The sequence below is a fragment of the Empidonax traillii genome, unplaced genomic scaffold, assembly GCF_003031625.1.
Source record: "Empidonax traillii isolate 1590-97213 ecotype Southwest subspecies unplaced genomic scaffold, ASM303162v1 scaffold9:size3134949, whole genome shotgun sequence".
Lineage (NCBI taxonomy): Eukaryota > Metazoa > Chordata > Aves > Passeriformes > Tyrannidae > Empidonax > Empidonax traillii.
Window position 1 is genome coordinate 937,232 of NW_020955202.1, and position 20,794 is coordinate 958,025.

Sequence of the window (20,794 nt, forward strand, 5' to 3'; positions counted from 1 at the left end):
TGACTGTTTGATAACAGCACATTTTGTTTGTACAGTTTCTTTGTTACGATTTTCATCTCAGAAGCCATCTATTGTCTTTCTTTTGTATTTGGATATGACCCTAGCTTTTCATCCTCTCCAATGTGATTCCATAGATGTACTGATTAACAAAGATAAAGGATCTGACCTGCCATTCAGTGGAGTTACTGACAAGGTTCCTGTTTGGACTAGTCTTTAATTAGGAAACACAATATACTTTCTTCTTGTTGTTTGGATTTGATTCTCTTGGCATTTGTTTCCATTAAAAAACCTCAAAAACCATAAAGGTGCTTTTGAAACCTTTTAAAACATTTTCTGAAGTGACCCCTTTTATCTTACCCCTTTTATCATCAATAAAATACAGAGATAGTCACAAATATGGATAGCAGAAGCACTTAAAAAATGAGTGAACCATGCTTTGTCCAGGAGGCTTACTTTTTAAAAAATGTTTCCTTAGAGAGGAAACACAGTTTGAGAAAACTTGATTCCTCTGTCATTTTGTGTTGACCATATGGCTTTTGTAGATTCTCTCTTTCCTAGGAGTACATGGCATTAGGGATTCCAAATTCCTTTAATGTTATGTATCCCAGGTGTCCCTTCCAGGTCCAGTTGTGTGCTGGTTGCAGGTCTGAACAAGATTCAGGTGTGCACCATCCCTCCCTCTCTACCTTGGCACTCCCCGACTGGAAAGAAACCCAGGTGCACAGTCAGAGAGTGAATTGCAGTGTGAAAAGTACTGGGTTGGATGTTTTGGGAACTGAGAGCACGGAACGTATCCTGGAGTGCACTTCTCCTCAGTTTTGACGCAGTCACATTGCCCTTGGGGTTTCTGAAGAAGTCCTCATGCAAAATACATGTGAAGTTGTGTTCTTGATTTGTTAATGCCATATTATATTGCAGTCATACTCAGCTGTGTGCCTACGTGGTAACCAAACCAACTGACTGTGTAAATAAACACACATTTACTCCAGTGCAGTTTGAAAATTTGTTTTTCCATGCCTCAGATTGTACTTCATGGAATAATTATGATTTGAAGAGGCTGCAAAAAGTCTTCAGATAATCATTGTATGTTTCTGAAAATGTTGGAAATATGCATAAAACCTAAAAGGTGATGTGAATGGCAACATATGCTAACTCAAACTACATGGACCCAAAATAATTACTGTTTCAAAGGGGCAGAGGCCAAATTTTGCCACAGGCTTTATTCTTCTCTCAATTTTCAGTGATTGTAGGTTATAGCTAACCATCTCTCAAAAGGGTGTGGTTAACCACAGTGCTGTAATGTGAAAGAAAACTTCAAAGCAGAGAAGATAAGCTATGCAGTTGCCTTAGGCTTGGGAGAGACTGAGCTGAAATAGGAGTTGGGCTAAACATATTAAAATACACTCCTAAATTTGAAAACTGCAACCATCAGACCTTGTGGACATCTTACTAAATCATGTAGACTGAAGTGCTGAGTACTTACAATATATCAAAGCTGATTTTGCTTTGATATATTTTAATGGATTTTAAAGGGAGATGTGACCATTTTTAACACATCTGTGTAGAGTAAGAAATTAAAACACAGAAATACCATTGATATCTATTTCTTTTGGAGTTGTCGAGTCTAAAATCTGTAATTTATTTCATAAGGGCATTATAATTTCACTACAGTAAGAGTTCTTCAGTAATGACCTCAATTACTCTTCCTCCCTTCCTTGCAAAAGTGAAGTCTGCTAGTGTTTGCTGCTTTTGATGTCAGTGATGGGAAAATAACAATGCAGCAGACCACTAATGCAAGAAATCTGAACTACTGGTTTGGAGGTCATTTGGCATCAGAATTGCCAGAATGATTTTGAAATCTCCTACATATTTAAAACAGACCATGTGGAGTACAAATAAATAAAATTTGTAACAAGTTTTGAGTGAGATTTTGTAAGACTGTACTCAGCTGCACTAAAATTACATCCAAGTGTACTGTAGTTAATCATGTTTCTTTTATTCATTTTGTAATATCCAGGATTGGAACTGTTTTGTTATAATTTTCCATTTTTATGTAAGCAGGAAATTAAATCTACTTGAAGATAACCCCAGCTTCAGTTTCTTCCACCTAATCATTATACTCTTAGCTCTCTTCTTTTGCAAGGTATTGATAATTAAAAGAATAATTTTTAGTGTGTCACAGAATTGCCTAAACATCCTCCAGAGTGCCTGTTTTTTATAGTCAGTATTGGAAGGGGACTTTTGTACTGTGGGCCTTGGGGAGTAGTGGTTATGTCCATTATGGCCATCGTTATGTGGTCTTTATGCAGCATTATGGTCATCTCTCCATATCGATACCTTATGGAAAAAGACATATTGGCTATAGAATAATTGTTCTTTTATAAAGCCACATCTTGAAAAATTGGAAGGAAGGAAAAATTTCACCAACTCGAGATTTTATAGCTGAGCTAGTCATCCAGGTTTCCTTTCTGAGGTACACAGAGAGGTAGATTCTTCATAGTCACAACTCATCAGGAAGTAGACCTCTGAGAAAGATCAGAGGAGTGGCACCCATGAAGGTCTTGCTACTGTTCAGTCTCAAGAAATAGAGCTGGTTAGTTCAGATACAGATGTCTGAGGAAAAATGAAGGCAAAAAAAAGGCAAAACAAATTGCACTGTAGGGACTGGGCTGCTCCAACTGAGTCTGAGACAAAGCTCCAGTAGCCATGCGTGACAGTACACGTTCCAGTGGGCTGCCATCCGTGTCACCTTCTTACGGCATTCTCTCCACTTCTGTGAAAACTGCAGGAAAATATGAGTTTAAACTGGAATTTTTCCAGGGCTGTTAGGGAGCAAATATGCATATCCCCCAGCCAGCCCACTGAGGAACCCAAGAGAGGGAGTCTGCAAGAGGCCATGGCTCTCTGGGGAGGTCAGACTAGTAGCTGGGTATCTGTACACATCTGTTCCTCAAACCAGCACATAGCAAGCCATTTTTCATTGTGAACTACAAGTAATTCCACAGCAATTTTTCTAACATTAGAGTAGATTACAAGTTTACCAAGTATTTGGAAATATTAATGCTGTTCTCTTTCATTTTGAAAATAGCTTGATGCAAACTTCATTTAACAGCATTTCAGTCAACCTATATATAGTATGAGATTTGTTTTCCTTTTAGTGCTCAGCATTAATCTACTGGGTCATGGCAGTTTGTGTTGACACTTGTTACATGTGTTTAAATCAGATTGAAATGGAATTCTGTAAGGTCTTAGCAGGAACATTCTTTCTGGTTGCTCACACAAATTTACTTTGAGCTGATCTGTTTCCTGATGGGTTTTGAATCATTGTGTTATAGTAAAAGATTACGGTCTTTTAGCAGCATGCAATTATAATTTCCACCAAAAGCAAATATTGTTGAGGATGTGAAAGAATATAAAACTATGTTCAGTAGGTACACCGATCAGAAAGGGTAGAACAAGGTTATATTTACATTGGCAGTTGTCAGAAAGAACAGATCACTTCAAAGAAATACAAAGATTAAATTTTACATTATTTGGCAGCTGTGCTGTTGGTTTTTTTTTTTTTTTTTTTGTGGTACAAGTTATGCAGTAAATTTCCATATATAATCTTGAAAATCTTAATAACAGTGAAAAGACCAATATTATGTAATATTAAGTACAAAGAAACATCTGAAAATAATTTAAAGTATATATTCTCATGCTTTCCAAAAATTGGGATTCTGGGGAGGAAAGTGTGAGATTTTTAGCTGCTCCATTTATGGAATTACCTGAAAAAATACTGGAGCATGATTCTTCATCATGCTAATTTTCCTGTTATCCTGTAGTCAAGTGCTACAGCTAACAGATCCACTAATTAAAATTCTTAATAAAAGATAAGTCCTGGTACTGTAAAAAAGCAAAACTAAAACTGCAGTGTATTGAAAATGCTTTTCTTTGAGTATGTTTCATGCCTTGTCAAAAATTTCAGAGGTATTTGTACTTTAAATACTAAATCAAGTGCTTCTCTATATTGAGAAAATGTATTTTTTTCTGGCTCAGTCAAAGCTGAAAGTTATCCAATAAGGATTTATAGACCTGCTCAATCACTAATTTATTCCAGTCATTTGGAAATGACTGAGTCTGTGGTTACATTGCTTTAAAATGGATATAATTCCCTGCTTAAGCAAGATTGTAGTGATAAAAATCAGTTAACAATCTTGAAACCTGTCAATTTTGTGATAACGTGTAGCAGGTAGCTTGAAGAAATTAAATAATCCCTATACAATGTAATTGCCTTTAGCTCCTGACAAAGAAATGTGATAGCCCTTTCTGTCATATAGTGACATTAAAAGTTACTTACCAATAAATGTTACTGTTGACAAAACTGTCAAGGTCATAGTATTTTTGTGAAGAGTCTGTTGTCTTGCTTTTTTGTAGGTATGCTTCAGAAGTCACCTTCAGTTGAAGATTTTGTGGATGCCCTTGTTTCAGACTTAGACCATGACTTCGAAACGTTTATCATGGACTCATAAAAATGTTCAGCAGAACTGAATTCTTTTCTGGAAGATTGCATATGTCTTCATAATTGTGGGTAAAATATTGCTGTGACTGGTTTTGCTTTTTCGTGAACACTTGTAAAATTTTGACTGTCCATGTTGGTGGAACAGTAATAAATACTTTCATTGGATCACCTGGTTTCATTTACGAATGATGGTTTTCCATCGCATAGGGGCTTAAGCATGGAATTTGAGAGAACAAATCTACTAGAATGTACTGTTAGAAAATTTGATCTCGTTGGAACATCTGAGTAAATGGGAATTGAACTCATCTTTAGGGTGGGTGGAGTGGTATGAATGCTCTTTTGGTACACACATTGATTCAGTATTAGGGTTTACCTGTTGAGTGTCATGACCCAGAACTGTTCACACGGGTCTTTCTCACACGCTCATGGATTTTCTTTAGCCTTGTTTAACTGTGTTCCTCGCAGGAGTTCTGTGCTGGGGAAAAGCAAATTGTGTTTGTAACAGAGGCAAAACTGGAAAGAAAGATGAAGTGGAAAACTAGGAACTATACTTGCGATAGGGAACAAAAAGATGGGAGAAGGAAAACTGGAGTCACACAGGTCTGTGATGGAAAATGTTAGAGTGAGAAGAAAACAGATATGTTGCCACATGTAAAAGAGACAAAGGAGTAAAATGGGTGCCCCACAGATGTTTCCTAATGGAGAATAACGTGTAAGGTAACCACGCTTTTGTAGCTGCAATGATCCATTGGGTGCATGTGTGGCCATGTTTTTAAGTAAAAATACTATGGTTAGGGGAGGAATGGAATTTACAGTGCGCCATAAAACTGGTCTTGCTGTTGAATTAGTAGTTTTTAAATATCCAACAGAGTTGGAATTTTTCTTCGTAGGCTCATCTCTTGAGTTTCAGTGTTCAGGCACCTGCAGTTGTTCTCTGAGTATTCTCCTGTTAATTGTGCCCTTTTATCTGTTACCTGAATGTGTTTTATTGTGTAGTGTGGATTAGTTTTGACCATTTTACTTTAAGGGCTTTACTGGATGAATTAGTATCATATTTTGGTGAATATGGATCTGCAGGCATTTTGATGATTGCATTGCAGAAAATAATGGCTATTGAAAATATATTGGCAATGTTGCAGCGTAGTCCCTGCATGTTTGTTCACGTGGAGTTTCCTTTTAGTGATGAGTGGACAAGTTGGGGAACTGTTTGAAGTACAGAAGGGCAGGTTTTGGAGGGGGTACAAAATAATTCAAAAAGAAGGCTGGAGCAGCTTAAGGTTGCACATTATATAGCGAATGATGAAAAAAGGGAATGTTATCTATGGGGTTCTCTTTTTCCCATTAAGTAAATTATGGAATGGTATTGGATGTGTTTGGAAAAAAAAAAGAAAAATGGTGAATTTTTCTGTAGAAATGGCCTCATTGTTTAGAGTTCCTCTGTAGGTTGTTGCAAAAGGTATCATACATGTTCTGCTCAGTGGAAATGCAGTGAAAGAAGCAAGAGAGAAAGAAAACCAAGACTGAGAGATGAGGGCAAATAACTGGGAGAGAAGCAAGTAAATAATAAAGATTAGAAAAACTCAGCCAGAAAAAGTGGATGTTTGGGAAGGGATAAACAAGAGTGAGAGCTGACTGGATGATTCGCCTCTCTTTTTTAGCACAGTCTGTGCTATTGGGTATTGTTTGATATTTTACCCGATTTTTTTCACGGCCGGTTTTTGCAAGGTGAAAGCTGTCTTATATGAATAGCACTGTCATTCTATTAGATCTGGGTTTAGACTTTTTTAGATAAGAAATGTTTTGATTAAATAATAGTGGGCATATTTTCAGGTGTGCCACAACAAGGTTTCTGGCTTGTATGGCTGTCTGACTACATTTTGTATCTGCAGTTGGTCCCTAAGAGGAAAGAATGAATGGTTTTGCTTAACAAACCAGGTGGGTATTTTGCTGCAACTTAAGTGATTAAAAGACCCACAAAAACTAAATGTAAATTTAGATGTGAGTAAAAACACATTGTGAAGATGGGAAGTTCTGTAAAGGATACAAAAGCTGATGAATGTAAATTTAACAATCCCTAGGAGAGTATTTAATGGAACTGTGTTTTAAAGGGAATTCAAGGGTGTTACTTTGGGAGCCTTGTGTTGTTTGTCACCTGGTTTTTGTATTGGAACAAACTAACAATTATGTTTATCTGGAGTTGGCACATGTTGAAAGATTTGCTGTGATGAAAAGAACATAGCCAAAGGAAATCCTAGTGCTGACAAGGCACTGAGAGCACTATGGTAAAAAAAATAAAGCGTCATAATTGGCAGAATAAGCAAAGCATTTAAAATTAAGAGATTATCCCTACATTTTAAATTGAAAGAAATTAAAGTGGTGTTGGTTCTAGTGTGCATATACTTTATCAAAATATATCTGGTAGTCACATTGTTTTATGCCCATGGCTGCTATTACTTCCTTAATTTGCCATCTCATTTGATCCTTCTGTAAACAGCAGTCTTTTCAAGGTTTTGTCAGAGTGGCATCAAACAATATTTTCCTAATATGAAATCAGATATAGACAAAGAAAGGAAGAAAATCTTGTCTTGTGCCAGAGCATGGTGGATTGTAGCTTATTGTCACAGATTTATGGTTCTTGGGACATCTGACAAAGATGGGAGCTGGTAGAAAAATAAAGACGACAATGGCTTAAGTTTTTTTGTGAAGAAACTCTGTTTACTCCACTAATTTTTGTTTTATGAAATAACCTTTGAGGATTGAACAGTAGATGTAATTAAGCCTCTTGAGAATATATTATATCACCACTACGATGCTTACTACAGAAAGGGAAATATTATTCTAATTTTTTTCTCTTTTTTGGTAGTTTCTAAAAATGCTTCCAGCTGTTCAGATATCTGATGCTTTTTGCTGTCTTTTTTTTTTCTTTTTCTTTTTGAGAGACTTTTTTTTCCCAGCAAATATGTGTACTCTCAGTAACGTGAGACCTCTCTTGTGACCAGCAGTGTAACTCTTTGTAAATGTAAAAACCACTGTAATCCTTTTCGAGCATTCCACACTTTCCCACTGGGGCTGCTGAACCAGCTATCCAAAAGTTGGGTTTATAACAGTGTAACTCAGCATCATGCTTTTAATCTGAAATTTTACTATGTTTTGGATTTTAACAGCTATAGAAAATAAGTAGTGAACATCTTCAGAAGAAATTATACTCTTATGCAATCCTGAAATAATAACATATAATTACAACACATCAGAAAAGCACACATGGATTACATTTGGTAGTCTGAGGTGTGAACTTCGCTTTTTTTTTTACCCCCACGTTCAATGTGATTATTTTTCTGATTCACTTAAGATAGACTGAAATATTGAGGAATAATTACTTTCTGGTGACATAAATGCACCTGATGCTGCATGGAGTTCTCTAAACACCAACAAAGATAACAGGAGCAGAGAGCAGCAGTTAAGAAGGCAGGGAAGAGAAGGAAAATCAGGCAAGGAAGAATTTAATATAGATGAGAAACCAGACATGATAATGGGTTGATACAGAAGTAAAATAACCACTGAGTTAAAAACTTGGGCAGAGTAAAAGAGGGTTTTCTTTCCACAGTACTGCTAAGTCTAAAATGGAAATTACAGCACCAAGTTTAGAATGGAAGTTACAGCACTGTCAGTAACAGAAAAAGCAGAGGTGTTCAAAAATATTTCTGCTTTGCCTTCAGTGGAACACCAGATGGAAGAATTCATATCATACGTTGATAAAATCTTTTGTGCAGATGTTAAATAGCTGCTTATGCAGGGAATCAAACTTAAGTCAGTGTGCAAAAAATTAATATATAAGAAAATAACAACTTAGTATTATAGATGTCACTAAGATGGAAATGAAGAGAATAGATGATTGTAACACAGCAATATTGATGGATCAGGAAATATACCTCTTAGTTTATCAGAAGATTAAAATATCTAAATCATGATACAGAAGTACAAATTTGAAGGGTTGAGTATTGGTCTGAAAACAAGTGTTCAACAACAGCTTGTAGCTGAAATTAGACAAAGTTGCCCCATATTTTTAGTTAATATTTTGACAGCAGAGGCAACAGTGGAACCCACATGAAGGGTGGTGCTGGGATTGACTAATCAGCTAGAAATGTACATCAGTGCTTTCTGAAAAACATGCCTGAATTCAGATTCATTCAGAGAAGCCCTGTAGCCTTAGTTACACCACATGGCACAGCCATCTTTTCTGGTTTTACAGGCTTTTAGTGAAGAGAGTGTTTTTGGAAGGAGGCTTTGCCACAAGGGTAGCAGGTCTGCACTCGCTTGGTAACTGCCCTGCTGACGTCTTCATGTCCAGGGGGAAGTTCATGAGTAGAGAGCTGGAAAAGCAGTGTCAGTCGAAGCACCTCCTCTGCTTGTTGTGCAGTGGAAGGCATTCTGTGTCTGCTGTTTCAGATTGCTTCTGGGCAAAGTATTGGAGATTTTCTGCTCCCAGAGCCAGGGATTTATTTATGCGCTCTTGGGAGCAAGCTCAAGTTGGTTCTTTACCCCAGTGGGTTTGCAGTATACCAAGAGTGGAGTATTACATTAAAATTAGAAGACTTAAAGAACTTGAGAGTTGAAAATGCCTGATAGCAGAAAGCAAGCACATGGATTTCCCTGGGAGAAGGACCGTGGGAGAACAGCTAGTGTGCTCAGGGAGGAGAGGGAAGGAGATAAAAGATAAGGAAGTATAAATCAGCACCAGTAGGACTGTCTGTCGGCCCCTCTGATCTTCCCTGGGCTGAGATTTGTTTACTTTTAAGTCGGCTGAGGCTGCTCCTCAACAGCTGGCTCTTCAGAGGGCGCGCCACAGCACGCCGGGGCTGCACGCTTATAGGAAATCATTACGGCTTCTTGTTTGGAGGAAGTATCCAAAAAATCTGTTAAAGACAAAATACTTAAACCAGAAGCAAAGTGGCAGTACAGATCTGACTGGTTGGTGCTCTGCTGGTGCGCAGATTTAAAACCACAGAGGAAAGGGAGAGTGGGATGCCTTTTGTCAATGAGCCTCTAGGGCAACTTGTGTGTGGCTGAAGCTTGCCATTCCAGCTGCCCTCACTCTTGAAGAGAAAAGACAGACATCTTTTGTTGTTCCAGTAACGAGAGAGAGAGAGAGAGAGAGCACAGATTGTGGAATAGGAGTGTCAGGAATCCTGGTTTAAATTCAGAACACCTCAAAGCCCTAAAATTACTTTTTTAAATTGACTTTACCATTTTTCAGTTGTCAAATGCCACCATCATTTGCTTTTGCTGCCCGTCATATATGACTGAGTTCATATGTAATTGACAGCGTCATAGTATTAAAATAGTTGCAGAAGGTGCTCCTAATTAATCTTCAGGACACCTTGGGTTTTATGAAGTGTCTTTTGCCTGTTGTCCTCTGACTCCTTACAGCCCTCTCACGTCACTCCTTAGACCTCCAAATGCCCCCCTTCTCCGCCTGCTCTTACAGCTGCAGTGGGGCATGACCCAAGGGGGTAGGAGGAGGTGAGCGGTGATTTGGGCTGTGACTCTGACCTAGTGGTTGTGATCATTCAGAGGAAAAGCAAAATGGTATGGCAAGTTCTTCACACCCTGCCTACAGCTGCTACTGGCACGTGCCCATGCAGCCTCAAGTCTTTATTGTGTTTGAACAGCATTTCTCACCTGCCTTCCCTGTGCTGCAGGAGATGAGTGTTGGGAGTGCTGAGCCTTAGAGAAATGCCCTGAATGTCACCCACTAGAAGGTGAAGCATTGCCAAGCCAGGCCAATTCAGGATGGACGAGCACTTTAGGCTGGAAGCCACAGGACAGCAGCTCTCAATACACGGCAGGCAGCTTGCACCTCATGAGTGGCAGTAATTTATCAAGTAGGTGTTTGAATACTGGCTTAGGCCTTAAACATGGTCAGAAGCTGGGTTTTGGCTGATACTTGCAGCAGCAATCTAAGGGTTAGGCAAGTTCATCAAGCTCCTCTAGCATGCTCACAGCATGTGAGTATGTTAAAAATAAAGTCTGTTTCTTAATGCTGCTCTTCAGAAATAGCCACAAGGGTCAATCATAGCCTACTTTCAGTGTCAAAAAATATATGAAAGAAAAAATGCATATAAAATCAGAAGAGCTTGCTGGTTTCACATAGTGCACACTGGTCCAGTTAACTCACCTTGCAGCAATCTGTACAGACACAAATCCTCATCCAGCATAAATTTCCATAGCTCAAATGAAGTTATTAGAGACATATGTTATTTATACCTGTTGAGTATTTTCCCCCAAGGTCATTTGACAACATCCCAGCTTCTGGTAGCTGAGCTGCAGCATCTGCTGTGGGCAGCCGTGGGCTGTGTGGAGGCGGCTTCAATGACAGCCTGGGACGAAATGGGTGTCTTCATCTTTAAACAGCTGATAATGCTGGAGTCCAGAAGTGATTGCATTTCTTCACTTGGATTTTAGAAATTAAAAGGGCAGCAAAATTGCCTTGAATGTCTTGGCTTTCAGTGCTTCTCTTGACATACAGATGTGCTCAGTTGTCTCCATTTCCAAGAAGAATATAGTTGTAACAAAATCATTTTATAAGGGAGCCCCAGGGGAACACAAGTGATAAAGCAACTTTTATAACATAGTAAAACTTTTATAAAACTAATTATCTGTGTTATCAAAATGATTCATGCTAGCCAGAGTAAATCCCACTCATTACAAGTGAGAGTTGAAATGATAGTTCAATGTCTCTTAACATTTGCACAAATAGAATTTGCTCCCTGTACTGTCACAGGGAGGCTGAGAAAGGAATTCCCCAAGAACTGGAGATGCCATTGCATGCTGCAAGAAAGAGGCAGTGCCGTTAGGGTCTGGGACCCAACTCAGCTGACAGTGACCAGGCAAGTTCTGATCAGACCTGATTCCTCACCATTGTGGCACATTTTCTTCTTATTTTTATGTAAGTTTAGTTTGTTGCCGTGCTCTGATGCCTGCCCAACAAATGTGTCCTTCATGTGTGGAGAAGTGTCGTGGGTCTCTAGGTACTGCTCTCACTGAAACTATTTAACATTGAAGGTCTTTTGCAAAACAGTGCTGAATTGCTGGCAGTGTTTTCCCTTAATAGGGATTTAGATAACTTGTTCTGCTTAATCAGATTAGTTATCTTTGATTCAACTGAGTGTTTAAGCCAAATTCCCAAGACAAAATGGTCGTAATAGTTTATTCAGTTTGTAATCTCTGTTTTCCAAGAAAATCAGTTTTAATTTTCTTACTTCTTTGGTTTCTGACAGTTTCGGATGTGCATGAAAAAGTGACGTAGGCTGGCTGATTACAGGGAAATACCTAATTTGACATTCAGTTTCTTCCTCTGTGAGGCTATTCTGTTTTCCGTGCCTTTCCCTTAGTCTGTCAGAAGTATCTGGTCAGCTGGTCTGACACCTGTGCCTCTCTGTCTGTACTCTGTTTTTTCTTCTTCTCCCATCCATGGTTGTTTCTCATCCCATCTTTCATTCTCCACTTTTATCTGTTTCATTTGGCAAAAAAAGCATTTTGCAAACTAAAGTGGTCAGTAAAAGCTATCTCGTTCTCCATGTGTTGGGATTCTTTGTGCCTGCTGAAAACACTTCACATCCTGGTCACCGCAACCCAAGTAACAGGTCACTTCAATGTATCCTGTTCAGGAGTGCAGGACTCATTTAAGCCAGCAGGACCCTTGAGCTTCTCTCCTACGTTTTTATTATTCACCTGGGGTTTTAGGCTGGAGAAGTGAGGCTGGGCACCTTTTATCAGCATCAGGACTGGGGAACGTGACCGTCTGAGCTCACGTTGTCCTCAGCCAGAGGCCCCTCTGGTGCTCCAGCTGTGGATAGAAGATCTATCAGTCCTCTCAGTCAGCTAAGGGACACACAGCATGCAAGATATTTTAGCTCTGGTCCTCTGAAACAGTGTTTAAGGGCCAAAGTTAGTGTGGAGCTTCTGTGATTGTTGAGAGGCTTTGTTAAAAGTGAGCATTCCTGGATAGTTTATTTATCAAGACCTGAAATGACAGTCACAGTATGCAGGTGGAAATGAGAGATGTAGGAAGTTGGAGCTGGTGGTTTGGCTGACATCCTACAATTCTATTTTATCTCCCCCTAGATGTTGGGGCAAATGATGGGGTAGATGAAAAGTTGGTTTTCTGCATAGGGAAGAAAAGTCGTTGCTATAAGAAATAATCTGAGCCATCTTTGGGTCCTCCCATTTATAATGCTGCTGATTCTCACCACCCTCCATTGACCTGAAACCTGTATTTGATTAATTTTTAGGTTAGATTTGAATGTGTTTTCTTTGGCATAGCCCAGTTGCAGGAAATCCTCTAGATAAATTACCCATTTACACTGACTTAACCTACAGAGGAATTTCATCTGGACTCGGTGTGCTGCTCTTCAACTGTACCATTCTATTGGTGAGGCTAATGCTGGGAGAGACAAACCCTGTCTCTGTGGGCAGCTCCTTCTCCCACATTTTATTTGCTTTTTTCTACCTATGCCATAAATATTGCACCCTCCTGTACATTGCTGTTTGTACAAACACTAAGAGGAAGGTAAGCAAGTCTCTGGCAGAGCCAGTGTGCATCTGTCTGTAACCTCTATCTCCATTATTACTCCTCTAAGGCTATAAACACTACAAAAAATTTTAAACAAGCAGTGTACAGAATATCAGAGACACTTTGGTAATTTGATTTCTAGAAATGCTGGGGACATTCAGCTGGTGTCCTGGGTGTTGTAATAGGACTCCAGAGGGCCCTAGCTTTTCACTGGAAAATGTCTAGATCTTAATAGTGAGGACCTAGTATTGATATTTGATCATGAGGATATTGTGGATGATGTTACATGACAAGAATTCGATTTGTATTAGGGTCCATGCTTGATGGAGCGAGATACAGTCCCATTTTTATTTTATAACCTCTCCCCTCCCTCCTCCCCTCATACACGTGCATGTGGCACTATGTGCATTAAAATTTCACTTCAGTGGATGTAGGATTGCATTATCTTCGTGTATGCTTGTTAGAAGTATTGGCAGCCAAAAACTGTGAGAATGGGTGAAATTCACTGGAATTATTTCCACCTGAGTAATGCAAAAGGCACTGTAATATCAGTATTTGCACTTCTTATTTGTATAATATAAGGTTTTCTTAAAGGTAAATTTTTATTAACTATTTTTTAAAAAATTAGAGATTGGTAAATTATTTTTTCCCCAAAATCTATCCTAACTATTTTTTGGCACTAAACATTTTTTTGTGGATTTCCTACTGCGACCATAGTCCACCTGAAGCTCCAGGAAGGAAAATTCAGCAGTGTTAGGATGACTGAGCTGCTCAGTATCTACCTGCTCCCGGAACAGCTGATACCCTACACCTGCAGATGACCTGTTTCTCTGAGCTGACATTCCTGCATCCAAAAGAAAAGTGCAATGAACTGGGTGTAGGTGAGCTGGCAGCCACACTTGACCTGATGGAGTTTGGTGAGTACCCTTAGCCCATTTGGAGCTGCTCCATCTCACCTTCTGCATCCCTGGCGTGGCAACAAGGCTGCCACAGGATCTCCCTAGTGCACATTCCCAGCTTTGGGAGCTCCCAGCTCTCTTAAGCAGCTGCTGGAGAATGGGGATAACTGAGGCAGAGGATATTAACTCACTGCAGGTTTCTTGTTCACAGAGGGTCATTTAATTTGAGCATCTGCCTTCTTACCTTCTGTTAAATGCTTGGGAGTGCTCGAGTGACTTGGGAGCTCAAAGAGCCGCCAATGCCTGACTCAATTCTGCAGGTGGGACTTTGAAAAGGTACCCAAGATAATGAGCTTGAGCATGTCCTTAGAAGTCAAAGTATGTAACCATTTGCTCCCTGGGACAGAACCTCTGTAGATACAGCTGCCATCCTACCTTCATTGTTTTAGCTGCTCCCATAGCACCTCCCTTTGACTTGTTGACAGTCCCAAGGGATTCATGAACCAGATTTTTCTCTTAATATTTGATTGCCCTTCCCTTCTTTTGCTTACCCATTTCCTTTACGTTTTCCTGGCTCTTGTGTACACATGAATCTCCTAAACATGGAGAAGTATGTAAGGGATAAGGAGAGTTGCAGGCACCCTTAGTGGATGCACCCTGGGTGAGCAGCCCAACTGGCTGCAGGCATGCTGTGGATCACATGAGACCAGCCCTGAACAGACCGGGACAGGACAAGTCCCATCTGCTAGAAAAACCACATGGCAGATGAGTACCAAGGTGTCCAGTAGGAGTATTTCTATGGTAGCAACATACTCAGGCGATAAAATGAGGTGGCTGATCCAAGTTTCTCCTTCCTGAATCCCCAAAAAGGCGTCATTTTCCTGCAGGCCTATGTTGCTTGTCCAAGGGCTGGCTGGCAGCCAGCACACTGCCAACAGGCTGCTGGTGCCTGCCAGCAGGATTCAGAAGGTTTGGTTTTCAGCTGCGGGGGCAGCCAACAAACAAGTGTCCGTAGATGAATCTCTAAGCAATTCAAATGTGAATAAACCAGCTCACAGTGGAAGGAAGTGCTGATCCATCACGAGCGCTGTTTGGAAAAGAGTAGGTGTTAATACGCCCAGAGGTCATTTGGGACTATTAGTAGTCCTGTAACATCTCTTGGCAGGGCCTGTGGCAGCCAAACTGGTATTTTCTTACTCCTCAGGAGTGCTGGGGTGTTTGGCAGCAGCTGTGGCCTCCTCATCTTGCTCCTTTTTCAGGTCATCGTCAGTGGGGCTGCTGAATTGCCATCCCTCCTGCAGGGACGGGAAAATGTTCATAAGAAACTGGGCATTGGTGACATGGAGGGGATGAAGTTGCTGATAATTGGTGGATTTTCTATGTGAGGGCTATACCTGGGGGATCGGCTGAGCTCCTGCACAGTGGAGACTGGGCCTGCTCTTCCTGCTCAGCAGCACAGCCATAGTGGTAATGCCTCAAGCATGTTTACATCTTCCATTGCTTTTCCTGTTGGCCTGAGTCTGGTTTGCCCCTTCTCTGTCTCCCAGAAGAGGGATGCTGAAGTGGGCATCCCTCTGCACAGTAACTATGACATACCAAATGACAGTAGTTGTTGGCTGGCTTAGCTGGAGGTTTGCAGTATTTAAATTATAGCTACAAGTCTGAGTAGGTAATTAAAGGTCCATTACTGCAAGCTGGTCCCAGTGGAGCCGTCACAGTGGTCATGATGAAGATGCTTGCTGCAAGCAGGCACTCAAGTACACTCCCTCAGCTGCCTTTCTGAATCTGGGGATCGGGAATTGTGTCCTTACGAGTTGTTTTGAACTGAAATGTGTTCATTCAAGAAGGAATTCAAAAAGCTCTGAAAAGAGAATTAGACCTTGCTGAAGCCAGCCAAGAAAACGTTGAGATCTTTTCTTTTGACTGGAAACATGTACATCACCTGCATACCTGAGTCAGACTTACTTAAAAAGTGCTTTCAAAAATGTTTATCCAGAGAAAGCCCACTGTCACTGTCTGACCTGCCCTTACTCCAGCCCAGGCAGCATGGACTGCTCATTGCAGTAACTCCTTTGCTCTGTTGATGCTGTTTCCACCAACCTAAGTGAACAGGAGGGAATGCCCTCCTGTGTCTGCTCACAGTTCAGCCCAACCTGCTTTGACTCACCCATTTAGGAAATTAAGTCGAACACCAGGTGTGTAAAGTAGATCTGATATGAAGGATTGTTTAGTTTGCTGTAATATTTTGAGGTAAGATTATCTCAGGGAAGAGAAAGTGACTGTTCCAGACCAAAAAAGAAGGCAGCTTTGTGTTTCCAGTCAGTTTAAACCATCCTACTTCCCAACTGTCCTGCCTGTAATCTTTTCAATAGAGATTTTTTTTTTTTCTGCACTTTAGGGTTATTATCCTATTATCAACAATTTTTACAGACTGTCATGGATAGCTCTGTCTCAGTTCCTGCTGTGACCAGTTCCTTGTCTTTAGTTTTTATAGATGGTTGTGGCAGAAAAATCAGGGTATGTGCTTTAAAATCACCATTTTAAGCACTTAAGCAGTATCTTCTGTTTTAGAAGCAGCTGTCCACAGATAGGAATCCAGCCAAATAAAGTCCTGGGTAGATTTGCTCTGAATTTGAGCTCTCTGCCTTTCCAAAAGCAAGCTTTATCCAGTGCTACTCACGACAGCATTTATACACTGTTGTTGGGTCCCTTAGCTTCTCTCGCTTTTATTTCCTCTGCTTGTGCTACATCTTCCAGCTTCGTGGAATTATATCCACAATTCTATTTTCCAGTGGTGATGGGGGAGCAGACCAGATAGTTGAGACAGGAGACTGGAAAACATGGGCCTGAAGGAAAGAAGGCAAACAAATACCTGAAAATTGCAGCAGTGATAAATAAATCGGAGGAAAGAGCCATAAAACAGGAGGAGAAGGAATTGGAGATAGAGACATCTCTTTCCTGAGTGGAAGGAGCCTTCAGTGTGAGTGTTGTGTGTTACTGTTTCCTACTGCATTAGGAATAAAGGGTAAATGTAGGATGTTTTCTTCACAAAAGTGATTTTTTTATGAAGACTTAGAAGATAAAATGCCTGGTATGCTTGAAGGGCAGGGCAACTGTAAAGATCAGAAGAGTTTTCTTTCATACTTGTCTTCCCATGCAGCCCAAGGTTATTTAGCTAAGCTTTTAATGCACAAATGGAAATTTTGCTGAATGATTCTCGAGTATAATTTTTTATGCAGTTTCTTTTCTCTTTTTCTTCCTTTCTTCCTTTCCTTTCTTTCTTTCATTTCCTTCCTTTTCTTCTATCTATAGGCAGTGGTTCAATAGCATATTTTTAAAGACTGAGTTCATGGTGTGGTTTGGGGTTGCTCTGGTCAAAGAGGTATTGTTTTTTGGGTTTGTTTTGGTTTTTTTTTTCAGGCCTGGTTACTGGGCCAGGGGACAGAGCAGCAGAGAGCATGACTCAGCAGCTGATTCCATGGCTATCTTCTGCAAGAAGGGTGGCATTAGGGTATCTGCATTTCTTTTCCATGAGAAAATGAAATCAGCCTTATTATGGGAAGCTTGTGAGTAATACAAATTAAGCAAAATCTGAACAGAGGCGTTTTGTTTGTTTGTTTGTTTGTTTAGGGTTTGCTGTTTGGTTTTTTTTGTCCAAAAATGAGGTAATTAGGAAAAGAACACAGATTGTCAGGCATTTAAACCATCCAGCTCCTGCAGCATGGAGCATAACAAGGCCAAACTGAAAGGCAACTTCTGCTCCTTAAGATCAGGTAATAACTGCAGGAGTATCCTCAGAGGAGCCACAACAGCTGTAGACCTTTAACTGGATGCAAAGTGTGCAAGCAAACATTAGAAAGCAGATCCAAGGAGGCCTTGAGCCCCAAACTTTCAGTTATTTTTGATTCACCCCTTCAGCTAACAGTTGATATTTCTTTTTGCTTACCTCTTTCAGCTACTGCAGTTACAACACTAATACATCTGCAGAAGGTGCAATATTGCATCTTTGGGAATTTTTAGACTTCCAAGCAGTTTTGCAGCTAATCTCTGCACAGCTGGGCGCCTTGCAGAGGGAGGTCAGCTATGAGAGGCTGTAGTGCTGGCCATGTCAGTGCTTGCACCCTGCTCTCCCCTGGCTTCTGCAGCTGTTGCTGCTTCCCCTGCTGCCCCCAGTCCACTTACTGCAGAAAGGCAATAAAAAGATTTCTTTTCTAGGAAAATTTTATTATCTGGGCTGTAAATGCAACAAGACCTCCTCCGTAGCATTCCACGTATTAGTAAACATCATCTGGCACTCAGATATTTTTCAGGAATCCCTACTGTAGCACTTGCCAACACCTTGAGTAAACTCCAACGCTATCTATTCGTTGTTGAAAGCCACGGGAGATGTAATTTATGGCATTCTTGAGCTCTTCCCTGGAGATCCCATAGCCTCTCTCATGGAACTAATGAGAGAGAGGTCTGAACCCTCTCTTGCTTACTTTTTTTAACCCATCAGTACAATAGGCATTTTATGATGTAAAAGATTTAGAATTTCTTCTGCCTGAGTCCATCTGTTCTGCTAGTTTAAAAACAGTGTATGAAAATAACTTTGAGGTCGTTCTTGCCCATAAAAAATTGATTAGTCCTCCTTGAGTAACCAACAAATCCACCAAAGTTTAAAGTATATCTAAATATAGAATTTAAGCTGAAGATTTCAGTTGATTGAGGGTTTAACATGGAGAATAGCTGCACAAACCTTCCTGGAGAACACACCCTCATGAGAGTTTTCAGTCAACTATTTTTAGTCTCAAAATATCAAAAAACTGTGATGAATTTTGACAAAAGGTACTGCAAGTGTTGTTTGCTGGAATATTATGGTTGTGTTTTAGTATCTCAGTCAGAAAGAAATTCTCATTCTTGCACAAGTGCAGTGTCCTCTTTAATTGTTGAACATCCTCGGGAATAAGATTTAATAAAGCTGAAGCTATGATAAAGGAACAAAAACTATTGTTGTATCTAACAACATAGAACGATACCAGAATGGTAAAAAACTCTCTCTTTTCTCTTGGAACAGAGAGACAACAAATGGCCATTGCTGTTGAATTTCCTCAGGTAAACTCAGCTACCATATGTTGCAGATATCAGCATAAATATACAAGAAAGCACATAGGCAACATATGGACAAAATTGGTGCAGCAAACACTGTTACTCTGCTTCCAGATCTTGTTTGGCCTTGGACAGGTGCAGAGTTGATGTGTGTTTTAAGTGAACGTGAAGTTAGAGAAGTAAGGTGCCTGTAGACTAGAGCTTGACTTTGGCGATGTAATGGCCCTTTTTGCTCTTTTTTTTTTTTTTTTTTTTTTTTTTTTTTTTTTTTTTTTTTTTTTTTTTTTTTTTTTTTTTTTTTTTTTTTTTTTTTTTTTTTTTTTTTTTTTTTTTTTTTTTTTTTTTTTTTTTTTTTTTGTTGCACTAAAAGCTAGATATACTTTTCTCATTATTCTTATGTTCATAATAACCTCTCCTGTTCCTGTTTTGTTCAATATTGTTCTCTTAAACATCGCTTTTACAGAAGTGCAAGCACCTCTCCCAGTGAAGAAGTTGCATTCACTCAGTGAATATTCCAGTATGGTGCTATTGAAGAGCAAGAAATTGCAGCTCTAAAAATGCTGGAAGGGAACCATAGTGTGTAATGGCTGTAGGTCTTTGTAGTTATTTTTTTTTTTTTTAAGGCTCCCATATGTGAACTGTGAAATCTCTAGGGCACTTGGATTCCTGGGCTGAAAGGCATTTTAAAAAATTGAAACAGAGCCTTTGGTATTTTTTAGAAAGTTCTCAATTAATTTTGTAAACTCTGCCACACGCAGAACAAATGTGTACAGGTTTAGTGTACAGGTCTCACCTGAATTGGTCCACAGTGCTCTGTAGTTTCCTCATGTTTAAGGATTTAGGAATAAAATTACCAACTGATCTGAACAATGCCCTGCCTCAGGTCAGGTGCAAAGGGACTGGTTTATTATTTTATTCTAATGTAGAATACATCTTCAGGCACACATACACATTGTGTATTTATATATGTTTATGTTCCAATTAATTGGCTGATATAGATCTGGGACAAATCAAGACTTCTTGAGTTCTGATGGTTTAATTTTTTTCAAGTTTTAAATCAGTGCTCTCCCTTAAACTGCTGGTTACAAACTCGATTGTGGTGTATTAGCTGCTACACTAAGGGGAATTTTTGCATACCAAATAGCATGTGAATTGTCCATCCCCAAACTGAGACTAGGACCTGGGCAGAAGAAATGGAAAACTCCACAAAGACTGAGGCTCGAGGTAAGCACTTTCTAAAAACTGCCTTCTTTTTTTTTGTCTGCTTTTCCACCAACGATTTAGAAAAATGTCATTTATAACCTTTTGAACAAGCCAAATCTCCCTTTGTCAGGTCAGCCAAAAAAAAAAAAATTATTAAAAAAAATATTCAACTGTGATAAGAATTTAGAAAATCAAATGATGGGAAAAACCACCGTCTTACTCAGCTGACCCAGTGGTGCTTGCCTCAGTGTGCCCCAAATCTGCCATTCTCTCTATCAGTATGCTATTAGAAAACATTTCCTCTAATCCCATGATTCACTGCTGTTGTGGAAAGCAGCAGGCTCTCTAGCAAACCCACCCACTATTATTTTTACCCTATTGAAAGCACCCTTATCGGACATAATCAAAATGGCTCATGTGTAATGTGAAGAGCAAGTGGATTTTACCATCACTCATGCCAAAACTAAATATGGATTAAATTGCACCCTGCCAGCACAAAGTGTGCATTGTGTGGCTTTGCTCCCCGGGAGT

At 39.8% G+C, this 20,794-nt stretch overlaps 1 protein-coding gene across 1 annotated transcript in view; it reads left to right on the plus strand.

Annotated features, from left to right (window-relative positions):
- MIPEP (mitochondrial intermediate peptidase) overlaps nt 1–4,679 on the plus strand; it is a 73,871-nt gene extending 69,192 nt beyond the window's left edge. The window contains exon 19 of the mRNA XM_027884213.1: nt 4,417–4,679. Coding sequence (XP_027740014.1) covers nt 4,417–4,511 — 95 coding nt within the window. The 3' untranslated portion in view covers nt 4,512–4,679. The remainder of the gene's footprint in view (nt 1–4,416) is intronic.
- Nucleotides 4,680–20,794: the final 16,115 nt, after the last annotated feature.